At 43.4% G+C, this 13,481-nt stretch overlaps 1 protein-coding gene across 1 annotated transcript; it reads left to right on the plus strand.

Moving 5' to 3' along the window:
• Positions 1-260: 260 nt before the first annotated feature.
• RPS19 (ribosomal protein S19) lies at positions 261-2,649 on the plus strand. The gene is made up of 6 exons (XM_053451371.1): positions 261-340; positions 1,109-1,179; positions 1,267-1,367; positions 1,569-1,752; positions 2,056-2,110; positions 2,583-2,649. The coding sequence occupies exons 2-6, from the start codon at positions 1,109-1,111 to the stop codon at positions 2,607-2,609; spliced, it is 438 nt and encodes a 145-aa protein (XP_053307346.1). The 5' UTR covers positions 261-340; the 3' UTR covers positions 2,610-2,649.
• Positions 2,650-13,481: the final 10,832 nt, after the last annotated feature.

Below are 13,481 nucleotides of genomic sequence, written 5' to 3' on the forward strand. Positions count from 1 at the left end.
TTTTCTATTTATATCTATAATAGGCAATATTTTATGTACAATAAGTAATTAATTCATGATATAGTGTAATATATAGTGTAATATTTAGCGTCTCTATGCTGAAGCTGCAGGCTGGGTTACATTATTCAGACTCAGGACATTGAAACCAGGAAACAGAGTCTCTGCGCTCCACACAGAAGAGAGTCCTGGAACGCAGTGACCACACCCCCCACTGGATAACCACCGTCATCCAATCATTTCCTCCGCCTCTGCTGATAGGCGTGACGTGACTCGCTCCCCTTCTTCAGCGCGCGGGAGACCCCGTCGGTCCCTTTTCCCTTCTCGCCTGCACACAGAGAAGGTGAGCGAGGCCCGTTTGGGCCCGAGGGGTTCGTAACCGGGGCCTTTCCGGACGTAGGTTAGCGGGTGGGATGGTGCGGTACAGCGGGGGAAGCGTGTTCGCTTCTCTGTGAGGCCCGGGTGTGGGGTTTCGAGCTGGGTTTGGAAATGTGGTAGTTGCAGCGGCCTAGGCCTTAGGCCTCGACGTTTCCTATGGTTGTGCCCCGTGTGCTGATTCCTCTCTCCGTTATGCTCTCGTTCGTTTTGAGCCTGTCATGTTCACTCATGTTCTGGTGCTTTATACACGGGGTTACTGTATCGGTTACGGTAGTTACGCTTCTAGTGCATGTTTCTGGCTGGTGTCAGGCGCCATGCTGCCGGCTCCTCGTGTGCACCGTCCGCCCTGTTACTGCTGTGTAACTGGGAGGCCAATTAACTAAGACCCCCATCATTTAGCGAGGTGATATCTGGGGCGGGATGCTGCGGTTACAATGGGGGGCCTTGGAATGTTACCCACAGCTCTACATTTAGCAGACATGTGGGCCACGGGGACCCTTGGGTGGCACCGCACCCAATTCATTTCTATTTGGCCATTGAATAAAATGATTGAATGCAGGTTTATTATAATCGATCAGGGTCCTGATTGGTTAAAAGCTGAATCTGTCTAAGGACTGATAAGTGAATGATGAATCGATCCCCGATTTGATCGGTTACTCTGGCATAGATTAATGTCACTGTTTGATTGACAGGTCAGCATTATTATTAAATATTAAATTTCTTTGCTTTACAGATGCCTGGCGTAACCGTGAAAGACGTTAACCAGCAGGAGTTTGTCAGGGCCCTGTCTGCCTTCCTCAAGAAGTGAGTAACGTGTGCCGTGTCCGTGAAAGCTTGATGCCTCTTGGTAACGTTTCGGTAAATACTGATCTTTTATTTTATTTTTTTTAGATCTGGCAAACTGAAGGTACCAGAATGGGTCGACACAGTGAAATTGGCAAAACACAAGGAACTGGCCCCATATGATGAAAACTGGTTCTACACCAGAGCAGGTAAGGACTGAGGACTTGGAGTAGGGGCAAGCTTGCTAAAGGTGTGCTATGTGCATATCTGTTATGTTGCTCTCCCCCAGTAAAGACTGCCACAACTGTCTAGTGTGGTATATTTATGACTAGACCTCTTTGTAGGCATCTGACCACCTGTTGTGGTGTTGGCCAACTGTTTCCTAATCTTTCTCTTTACTGTCCTCGCAGCCTCCACCGTACGTCACTTGTACCTCCGAGGTGGTGCCGGAGTCGGTTCCATGACCAAGATCTATGGTGGACGTCAGCGTAATGGTGTTAAGCCAAGTCACTTCAGCAGCGGGTCAAAAAGTGTAGCTAGGAAAGTGCTGCAGGCTCTGGAGAGCCTGAAAATGCTGGAGAAAGACCCCAATGGGTGAGTGCAGATGCAGAACAGAGCGAGTAAATTTCACTCTTTGGAATATTGTGAAACCAGTTGTCTGCTTTCCCAGCAGTGCTGGGGCGAACGTGGTGTAGTCTCCATGGAAACCAAAGGAGTTTTCTTACCTGACCGCTCTTTTACTGTGGTTCAGTGTAATGTAGTCTGTCTTGGGTTTGTGGACAATTCCACCAGAAGATGCAAAAGATTTTAGTGACTTGGTACATTGGTAGACAATCTGTGTTGAATTCTCTACTTCAACTACTGCATTATTTTTCATATTGCCATGTTCTTTTGCAGAGGTCGCAGACTCACTCCACAAGGACAGAGAGACTTGGACAGAATCGCTGGACAGGTAATGTCTAAAATGTTTGAATACTAGAGGCTGTCGGGATGTATGTAGGTAGTAATAACCCCTCAGAGTAACGTTTGTTGCTCCTTGGGCAAAGCATGGATAGCCCGGGCAATCATGGTATTTTATTATGTGGTCTAAACTTAACTGCAACATTAAATGACCTGGACTGTTTAGCCTATCGAGCAGCGGTTCTAGCGGTTGAGATGAGCACGTAGATCTGCTTAAGGGTTAGGAGAGACTTAAAACTGGTATTAAGTGGCGCGGCAGATACACCACTGCTTGCTGCATAATCTTTCCTGCGCGGCTGCGGCTCATGCATCTCTTCTGCCGTTATTACTGAAGGAACTTGAGGCTTCTGTAATGCCCAAGTGTTTGAAGGTTTCAGTTTGTCGTATATAGGCAACGATGCAGAACACGTGATCAGCTTTCAGAGGTTCTTCACAGTCACTAATTCCCCGCTCTCTGTTTGCAGGTTGCAGCAGCAAGCAAGAAACATTAAATCCATTCTAAATAAACCAATAAACGTGACGTTTCCTGTACCCGGCCTTCTGGTTTCTGTCTTTACATTGCAGGGGCATTTAAATACATCTGTGTGGTAATAAGGTGTAAGTGTCTCTATGAAACTCCTGTTTGGTAGAAATGCTGTTGGTTACAGCTATTTTTTTAAGGCTGCCATTTAAGTTTCAGTGTCCAGTGATGGGGGGAGTGAGATGGAAGCTGCAGTGACAGGTTGCAGTTAGTCTTTACTTAGATGCAGAGTTGCTTGGCAGGCAGTGTGGAACATATTTTCTGGATGTAGTTTGCACTTGAGGGTTTTCAGCAAACTGCCTGGCATGAGCCGATCCTGCTCAATGGCAGACAAACTTTGGCTAAAGCTCCTCACATAGCGTTTTGGACCACGGGAATCCCCAGACAGGTGTGGCCATCCAAGCCGTAAGAGCTTGATGGCCTGCCAGGTTACAGGACGGCTTTACAGCATGTTATAAAAGCCTCTAAAAATGCAGATCTGGGGCAAAAGTATGAATACGGATAATCTGCATTGAACTGTCGGTTAGCCCCCCAACTGTGACATAAAATAACCTGCAATGTAGCTTGGTGCTGTCTGTAAAAGGATTCTCCAGCAGTCTAGAAAGCGGTAATTGGTTTTATTCCCATTCCAACCAATGGAATGATCCACTCAGCAGAAAGATTCTGCTTGTTAAAAGCAGGATGTGATGACATCATAGATGGTACAGGGTCTGGCATACGACATTGACAAATGCAATCCTAATAACCAAGCTTACCAATAAACTAATTGAAGTGCTAATTAGAGATACAAAGTATTTCTAAAATTAGGCTCTGAAAATATATCAAGAAGGCATGATTGGGAAATCAGGTCAGGTTACCATTTCCCTGGATTCCGTGATGAAGACCACCTTGAATTTTGCACCAAACTCTCCTTTTAATAAAGAACCTCCATTTGACCTTCAAGTCTGTTTTGCTAATTCTGAAGGCTATTGTGGACTTTATATTGGGCAATATTAATTGCTTTTAGCTGTTTTAATTAAGGGGCTTGACAGTGTCCCCATTTTAGTTTTTTTAAGTGCTCTTTTGTAGGCCATAGTCATCGATATAGACAAACAGACCACGTAGTGTCGTTCCGGAACTCCTGGGTTCTTCATTTCTTGAATCGTTCATCTATTTCCCCGAGCATATAGGATTAAAGTATGAAAACATCTTCCCGATCGTCAATTTGCAGAACATTCAGTGTTGGTGTCTTCAGATAATGATGGAGTTCACCAGAATGAAGCAATTCCAGAAGCATTTGATTCTGATGAAGAGCTCAGTCAAGAGGAGCTTAATGGTTCCTCCAGCCCCAGCCTACTTGAACTGGAATGTGGAGGTATTGATTGTGCAGAGCTGTCTGCAGGGCAAAGGGACTCCAAATTGAAATTAAATATCGCAGATAAGGTAAAGTGTTTGCCAATTAGACCTCGTCCGTATGTGTGGCTCATTTTATGAGCTGTAGTTTGGATTGTGAAGCGAAAACTTTTAGAAACTAAGAATCTACACTGAGGTAAAATATATATAATTTTACCTAGGCTTATGAAGATCCCACCCAAGCAAATTTCCACCTAAATGGGTGAAGGAACAGAGGGCAGGATGAGAAGAGCCCTCAAACTAATTCAGTGATAGGAATAGTATTTCTCCTCCACAGATGAGTAGAAACGTTCCATTGTGTTGCCCTTTGTGTCCTGTGTTGGAAGGATATCTGCGTACGAGGGCACATGGAACATGATCGCCTTGGTCATCCTTCACCAATCATGAACCACGCAGCTGGAATATAACCGGCTTCGATAATAATATCAAATGCTCCAGGAGCAGAAGACTCGGCGGTGGTTAATATCTCTCTCCTTGCGTATTGCGTTTCTGAGCTCGGGCCATTAGATGGTGCTGTGAACCAAGACGAGGAGCTGTAGAACGCAGCGATGATTGATAGAACAGTTCGAAGAATGAGTGTACATGTAGCCTTCTTAAATGGAAACCCGTGGGCATCGCCTTATAGGAAGTCTGAGTTTCCTCTTTACAAATTTCAGATCCAAACATGGTTACCCTTGTTCTTCCTCATCAAACTATTTTCCTTCCAAATGACCGTCCACAAAGCGGAGAGAGTCTAGAACACAGGATTGCGGAAGTGTTCTACTACCTACCAGGAACTCTGGTTCCAAAATTCAGACAGAATTTAGAATCTTGGAACTATATTGTGTTTCCACCAGAAATCCCACATTCCGTTTGATTAAAGTCACATTTTCCATATTGGAATGAATCCATCGTATCTCGTCATTCCAAAGCGCTCATTGTAATTTTGACCACAAATAGAGACTACCAGGTTCCCCAAGTCAATAAACCTTACCCAGTGGGGGCAAATGTCTGTAAAGGGTTAATTGTATGAGGGCGCATATGGCATTCTCGGTATTACCGGAAGCAGCAAGAACGGAGTGAGACGGAGCCGTAGAAAAGTAAACACGTACCCAGTACATGCAAATCAGGCCGCGGCATCCTCTGCATATCACAGTAGGAGCTCGTAGGGAATTTCCATAACCTTGTACCAATAAATCCTGCGGCATCAGCTGCCCCTTCCCATATACTGCCTGAGTAAATATATCACACGTATTAACCCGTGCCTGGCTGATCTCCAGGTACTTACAGACTGATATTTCCTTATCGCGGCAGAACATGCCATCTGCACCCTGTCATTTGTCACGCTTATGAGCCGTGTCGGCTCTTCATACCTGTTTCTCCTGTGTTGTGTTGAGATAAGCAATGCATCACGTGATCACAACCCAGCGTGTTTGCGAATAAAGTGTGTTACTCGTTTAGATGCTTCACATGCTGCAGAAATGCATGGAATGGAAACCAGGTCTACGGGAGGTCCTTGGGCGTCGTTGGCGCCTTCTTCGCAGTCCAAGACAAGTGGCTTGCCTGCTCTGGTTCTCCAAGTAAAGAATGCTCCTCCAGGGACAGTTTCCCAATCGAACGTATCCATAGTATCTGTAGCATGCAGAATAACACTTCATTGGGGTAAAACATCTGTTTTTAAGGGCAACAGAATAATAGTAACTCAGAGCTTGCTTCTTATTGGGAAGTGGTGGCAAATAGCCAAGACTGGGGAAGGTTATCAAAGAAACCACAAGGTAACACAACATGGTAACGGGGCCCAGGTGAGTATAAAAACGGAACACGTACCCATGTACGTCATTTGGCAGCGGCTGGCCTTAAAGTGCCAGAGCCACTTAGTCCACCCCAGTCCAGCCCAGTCCAACCCCGTTCCTCACACGCATTAAGGATGCTACAGAAGGACGATGCTTCGAAGGACTTGCAATGATCTTAAAACATAATGAACACGTTGCTGCGCGAGATCTGTGTCTGCAGTGATAGACGTTATTGGAATGCTGTTCAACATGAAATAAGCAATAATTGGGTAGAGCCGAAAACTGCAGGGAAACGGAGAAAGAGCAAACTATTTCAGAAGGTAAAACACACTAATTAAAAACCTGAAATATGGCTCACTCTCTTAACGGGTCAAAGATCATTAAAATAAAAGGCTTTCTGGAAGAAAATCACCCCATGCGAGTACTTTACCAGCTCCGACGAATACCAATACATAGATCAAATGAAAAGGCCAATATTGATAAAACCAACAGTTGGTTTTGAGTTTTCTTTCATTTTTATTGCAACTCGAATTTGTTTTCCAGATAGCACAATGATGTCAGACGCTCAGTACGACATCATATCCTGCCGCTCCACAATCACTACTCCACAATCACAACGTGGAAATATGGTGGCTAAAACCAGACCTGTTGGTTGGAACTGTTCATTTTATTGAATTATCCTAATGAACTATTGGCTGTTGACGTGAGTGCAGAGATCCTCTGGGAGAGGAGACATCTTACAAGACATCTAGAAAGACAAAATGGTGCCTGGACTGGCTTGATGGATCTCTAGACCATGTTATTGTTCTTTTAAGGTTCTTCTATGCTGGGGATTGGGATGTATTTTCACGCCCAACACACTATTCGCAACAGTCTCATGGAGATTGTAGCACAAAGTCAACAAAACAGATTGTGCGTGAGGTTGGAAGATGGAGGAATGACCTCTGGGCTTTTGGAGAGGCAACATAGGCAATGATAAGAGCAGTTGGAAAGAACATATGGAAGAAAGTGAGTTTATGGAGGAGAAAGAGAGAAAATGGAATAGATCTCAAGATGCATGGGACATTATATGAGGCAGACATGGGAAGCAAAGTGGAACGGACTGGAAACAAGAAGAACCGGGTGGAACAAGAAGAAAGAAAATGTCCCCAGTAGGTTTTCGGGGGCAGACTTGGTCATTAGCTTAAGATGAGTGAAGATCAAGAGATACAAATATTTACAGGCGAAATGTGAGGTGGTTTGGCCCTGTGTGTATTTTTCTCATGTCTTGACCATATTCTCCACACCATGAATGGTATCAGTAGAGGGAAATTATGCTGGAAAGAGAACAATGTGCCTGTTTTTATATTCTTTATTACTTTTTTATGACAGCTATGGAAGTTAGGACGTTCTTATGGAATTCCCAGTGGGACAGGGACTGCTCCTTTCACATATTTCACCTATTAAAAGGTGAAATGGGATAGACATACGGCTCCTGAATCTAAGACCAGACCAACGACTGATTAAGGTTTGAGTCTTTAAAGCAGGAGAAACGGGAGACTAGACGGGGGGCCGGATGGGGCCGATCTCCCGGCAGAGTCTATGCTTTGAATTCTCCAGTCCAATCCATCCGTTAGCCTCCACCACCTGTCTTATGATCGACGGATGTGTCTTATCATCTTGTCTAAATACAAGAAAAGCATATAGATTATAAATCTAGAAATACTGGAAATCCCGCTTTCTTGTCTTGGCCGCCAGTACGAAAGACATATATGAAAGGGCTCAAATTTGACATTTGAAATGTACTGCTCTCTTACAAATGTGGTGCATTACTATCCTGCCTTCAGTAGGTTGAATCATCTTTTATTGTATCTCCGAAATAAAGAGCAATGTTTGTTCTCTGGGCAACCGGTCATTAGACTCACTAAAAGCAAATAATTTCTTCTACATCCACCCAACGCTTTCCAAAGCCGCTTGGAAATAAAGGCACAGCCTCCATAGCAAGTTGCGTTAAACATTTTTTTTATTCTATTAAAAAAAACGGTACTTTTGCTGAAAATATGAAGTCTCATATTGATCGATACAACAAACAATGGGATGTTTACTGGCCAGAGCCGAATCATTCCCAGAGATGGTATTAAAGAGGCTGATAGCACCAGACTACGCAACGTGGCCTAAAGATTGGTATCCTATTAGCCGAAATTGTCCAAGTTCACCGGTTCTTAATGGCCAAGACATCCGCGAAGAATGGTGACACTTATCGGAGGAATACACAGAAAATAGTGTTATAATGAAAATGGAAGAATGGGGCGAAAATGTTAATTATGGAACTGGTCTTTGAGAACAAAGTGGGAGACATTTGCGACACCTTTTAGATGTCTCCATCAGATGAGCATTGAAGACCTTAGAGGTCCATCTGAACAATTGACCATTTTTTGACCCTACATCTTACTCTATAAATGCTGGTCTTCTAAACTGTATCTCGAGGTTCTTCTCAAAGAGGGATGTATTAGGAATCCACTGAAATTAATGAAATAATGGTTGTTTAAATCAATTGACCATAAATATAAGGCGGCTCTACGTGCACCCGATTAATATTAAGTTACGGCTCAAACGGGGTGTTTTGGTGGTTACTGGTTAAATTCCACGGAAGCTCTGTAGCTGTTAAACACAAGATACAATGATATTTTGAGCATGGATTCCTGGGCTTGAGAATGAGACTTTGATGAGGATAGATGTCACAACACAGTTTGAAAAGTTCCCACTTTTGTGTCACCCCTCAGTGATTGGGAAAAAACGTAATGGACCATCAATGTCTTCTGTCTGCGCCGCCCCGCTGTGTGCTCTACATGGGCCATTGGGCTCCCGTGTTTGGATGTCATCATGCAGAGAGAAATATCCGAGAGGTGCCAAGATTTATTTCGCTGCTGTCTCGGCCATCTCTAGCTGTGTCACTTTGTGACTGTACCTTCTACCAGTTTGAAAAACAAGGAACCAGCGGGAGAAAACTCGCCCCGCGCCTCGAGATTCAGAACGTTGGTATTTTGCAGTTAATAGGATCTGATTCTTGGTAAATTTAAAGAAAACCAAACAAGTAGTTAATTGATTTGCCACAAGTAAAACACCACCGCTTCCTTTTTGGCTCATCCATGTATCAGGACGAGGTCCACTTGGCTCATGCATGGTCATGGAGAGCCAGGCTGTGTGTTTTTGTCGGTATTCCACGGGAAGAGTTAACTTTGTATCTTCCTTAACATAAACAGCTTAACCTGTCTAAAATGATATCACCAATTCACAGCTCCTCTCTGATTAGAAGAGAAAGAGCAGAAATTAGCATGTGGTGTGAGACTTCAACTAATGTATTCAGTATCGTTTCTAAATCAACGACAACAACAACAAAAAACCCATGGTTCTTCTACGTGGGTATCTAGAATGCCGAAAAATAAAGAAATGGGTGAGAACAACTCCAAATGCTTTAAATTGCAAGATCCTATCATCAATTACTCCCAACAAGATAACATTCCTTGAAAAATCACTCTAGAATTCATGAGACCTTCTCAAAAACCCAACGAGGAACCAGACAGGAGCCACCTTCCCACAGTTCTTCATAAAACACTCAACAAATTGAGATTTAAAGCTATAATTTTCCTGGTTAAGCCTCGAAGAGTCACCCAAAAACTCATCTGAGGTTCAGACAGATGCACAGATGGACCGAGGAAACGGGTCAAGGAGATGTAGGACTGGGCTATTCTTTAATGACCGCTTTCGACCTTTACTGCCCCCCAAAAAAATACTTTCGTTAAGTTTTTTTAAATCATTAGGAGTGACAACTGTATTTTTGAGCCATACTTGGAACCTTATTAATAATAGACTTGCGTTTCAGGTAGCAGAGGACACCTTAACACAAAGAGATTGGGTCCACCAACAACATCCGTAACAAGATGTCAGATTACTTATCAATAAATACCCTCAGAACATCGTAGAATTGCCTTGTAGGCCACCTAAGGGGCTTGCCAAGCATTGAACGAGCAGATTAGGTGGGCTCCTATCTGCCGTCACATTCTATGTTTCTAAGGTGACCATAGTCCTGGAATGTAAAGGACCGTTGGGTATCCCTCCTGGGGTCTGGTATTGTTTTAATCTGCCGTACAAACATATCTGCAATCCTCATGGTTCTGAAAGACTGACAATCTTTGATCCTCTTGTTAGCGGAGAAACACTGGTCTGACCGGCCCCTGTTAGTGTAATTATGAAACATTTTGCTGGAAACATTTTGACAAAATAAAAAGCCTACAGGAACGTCTTTTTTCTGATGCACCGACCCTGCCTGGTAGCGCCTGATGTGACAAAAAAGTGTAAACGCGGCAAACCGCTGCGTGTCGGCTGAACAGCCACATATAGCGGTAAAGCCGTCTGCCACCTCTCTGTAACACTTTCAATTATTTCCACAGCTTCTCGGATAACATTACCAGCTTCGTTTAACCACACGAGCGTTTATTAATAATTAATATGCCTGATTTTAAATGTTGCAATTGCGTTATTTATTTATTTTTTTTAATCGAGAAATTAGAAATTAAAATGTAATCCTACGTATAACCTTTAAATAAAATACTGCCAAAATACCCAAAGGATCCTTTGAATTCCTGGTCCATCCGATTGTATCTGAAATGTTCCACTGTTTCCCTTTAAATATATATAATTTTAATGAAACTCAATGAAAATCATGTTAAAAATGACATTTTAACAGTTTTGTGTGCTCCCAGATTGATCTTGCTTCTTAGGCCACAAACAGAACTGGTTCACACCAGGTAGCTGTGGACATCTTGACCTGGAGTGATCTAGGTGGCAGGAGAAAGTATTATGTTATAAGAAAACATCATTCCCTGCTTTAGACACATTTTTATCTCCCTGCTGAGTCAGCAGCAGCCATGTGATTAGAATATAGCTGCATTAAGCCCGCCCCCGAAGTTCTTCCATGTGTTACCGCGGGGGAGTGTGCAAGAGCTAGATCCACCAATGCTCTTAGAGATCTAAAATAAGTAATTAGGAGGGGGAGACATGATCGTGGTGGATACCGGATAGGGATAGTGATTACAAAAGGGAAATAATGTATATTAACGTATGTTTTATCTCATAATCCCCATTGTTAATAACTCCCATCTCTCCTGCGTACAACAAAATATATTAATAGCCTGGTTTTGAGTACGCAGTGGCAATTACGTGGTTAATTTGTTACTCGCTGGCAGAATAAGCTTACGTTAAAAAATATATTTTATGTAATATTTGTCTCTCCCCCTGCTGCTCTCCAAAGTAGTTTGCTATTAATTAATGGCATATTGAGTTACACACTAATGATATCATCGCCTTAATTACCTGCACATTGGGCTTATAGACGCTTTCAGCCGCTTACCTCTCTGGCCCGTAGGTGGCGCTGTCTGCCAAGGCCCTGGCAGCGTCCCCGGCTGGATTGCGCCGGTGACTTCTAATTATCCCGTGAGATACATTCGTTTGGAATATTTTACTGCGTAGACGACAAGACCAATAACAATCCGCCGGGCGACTTTCTTAAAGCAGGGTGTGGATGGAAACGAGAATAATCGTCATGTTTGATTAATAAAGTTCATTAGTGAAAGAGCTTACACACATGGGGCTTGCAGGTCGATGCATTCCGCTCGGAATTATATTGATACGCGGAGAAACTGAAAGTATCTCATGATACTAGATTTTTTTATTTATTTGATCCCGTTATAATCCCCTTTTTTGGAGTTTTTTTTTCCTTTTTTTGACCATGCGGAATGATATATCCAGGAGCCTTCATGGTTTGGGTTTTTACCCCATTTTCAGGGTCCTTGGAGAGTTCGTCACCCATTCCACATACTCCAAACTCCTTTGAAAGTGAGTTTACGGTACATTTATTTTTATAGCGCCAGCAGATTCCGTAGCGCTGTTACAATAAGAGGTAATGAAGATAAATGAAAGCTGAAAATGACATAAGACACTGGCACAGAAGGAAGGGAGCATACAATCTAGTTGATTTGAGAAAGACCCACCCCTTTGTCCAACTAGCTATGGCTTTTTATCTCAGCCACGCCCCCGAGGAACTGAAGAAGGAGCGCTGTGATGGCTTCAACCCTCGTGTCCTGGCTGATGTGGTCAGCTTAGCTGGGGCACATCGTCAGCTTCAACTTAAGGCATATAAACCCTGATTTGTATGATGGAAGCGGGAGGTCATTGGACGATAATATTGAATGTTTTTGGTATTTGTCAAGGACACTAACTTGGTGGCTCCTGTCCAAGAAGCAGACCCATCCACACGGCTTAGGAAACACTCATGGTGCCCCAGACCATGCCATTTACCCACATGAATCATTGGCGCCGTCCCCCCACACACTCACAGTCACACTAAGGACCTCCATTCACATGAGGATGCTCGGATGTGCACAATGAACAAAGGAAACGTATTATTGTGACCGTGGAGAACGGCCCCCGGCTGTCAACCCACCGCCCAGCGTCCACCTGTAGGAGGACACCGGCTGGCGTATGGGCATACCTTACTTTTAACCCATTGATAAACAGTTAAAAATAACTTTAGTTAACAAAATTCTCAAAAAGTTATAAGCAAATAAAAAATTCATAGGTTATGTTTAAACCCTGCCATTCCAGAAGCCAAGTAGAATACCTGTTTTGCCATTTTTTTCCCGTGACTTGCAACATAGTAGCCCTGTAGCCCTAACTAATGCTTATATATTTTGAAACTAGATGGTGGAGGCATAGATGGAATGTAAGGAAGCTTTACTTTACTGGGAGGGTGGTAGATAAGTGGAACGGCCTCCCAGCAGAAGCGGTAGAGGCAAATACAGTGAGGGTATTGAAACATGCATGGGATAGGCACACGGCTCCTGAATCTAAGACGAGTTATGTGTAATATTGTGTGATTTCTACACTCGATTGTATGAAATATTGGCTAAAAGCAGTTGTCCTCGAAAACTTTGCATTCCAGGAACCTCCTACCACTTTTATGCGAATAGATCGGTCAAAATAGTATTATCCCGAATGTAAAGAATACGACTCTATTTATATATATAATACAACGTGTGACGGAATAACTGAGCGTATTGTATAGTCCCGTTGTACAGCGCTGTGGAATATGATGGCGCTATACAAATCAATAACTAATAGTAATACAGTGTAGGAAAGAATTAGCCGTAGCGCGGCGTGATATATTCATATATATATATTATATCGTTTGATAATGAGTTACTTTGTTGTGTTTAGTGCAGTGTGTGATACATTTGTATCCGTTATAGCGCGGGGTATGATTTATTGATACATAGTATCCTGCGTGCCACACTTCTGCATGGGTGATACGGTCCTTTGGCGTGCGGGGTGTGATACAATGATTAATAGACTCGTTATTGTTAATACCGTCCTCTCGCTGAACAAAGTTAACCCATTCAGGGCCACGCCGCTTGCTTACAATGCAGAGCTGCTTTCGTAACAGCCCATTCATTCTTTGCGCACACTGTGGCATGTCAGAGGTTAAATTCCTAACACCCGCATGGGACTAGTAAACAGTCACCTCCCTTTCTGCATAGAGAGAGTCCAGCTACCGTTGCCATTGGCTGGCTGTCCCTGGGGCTCCTCCCGTCCCTCTGCATCTCATTAGCATACGTTAGTAGCAGGGCAGGTGCAGAGGGAGG

This window comes from Spea bombifrons, chromosome 12 (assembly GCF_027358695.1).
Source record: "Spea bombifrons isolate aSpeBom1 chromosome 12, aSpeBom1.2.pri, whole genome shotgun sequence".
In the NCBI taxonomy this organism is placed as follows: domain Eukaryota; kingdom Metazoa; phylum Chordata; class Amphibia; order Anura; family Pelobatidae; genus Spea; species Spea bombifrons.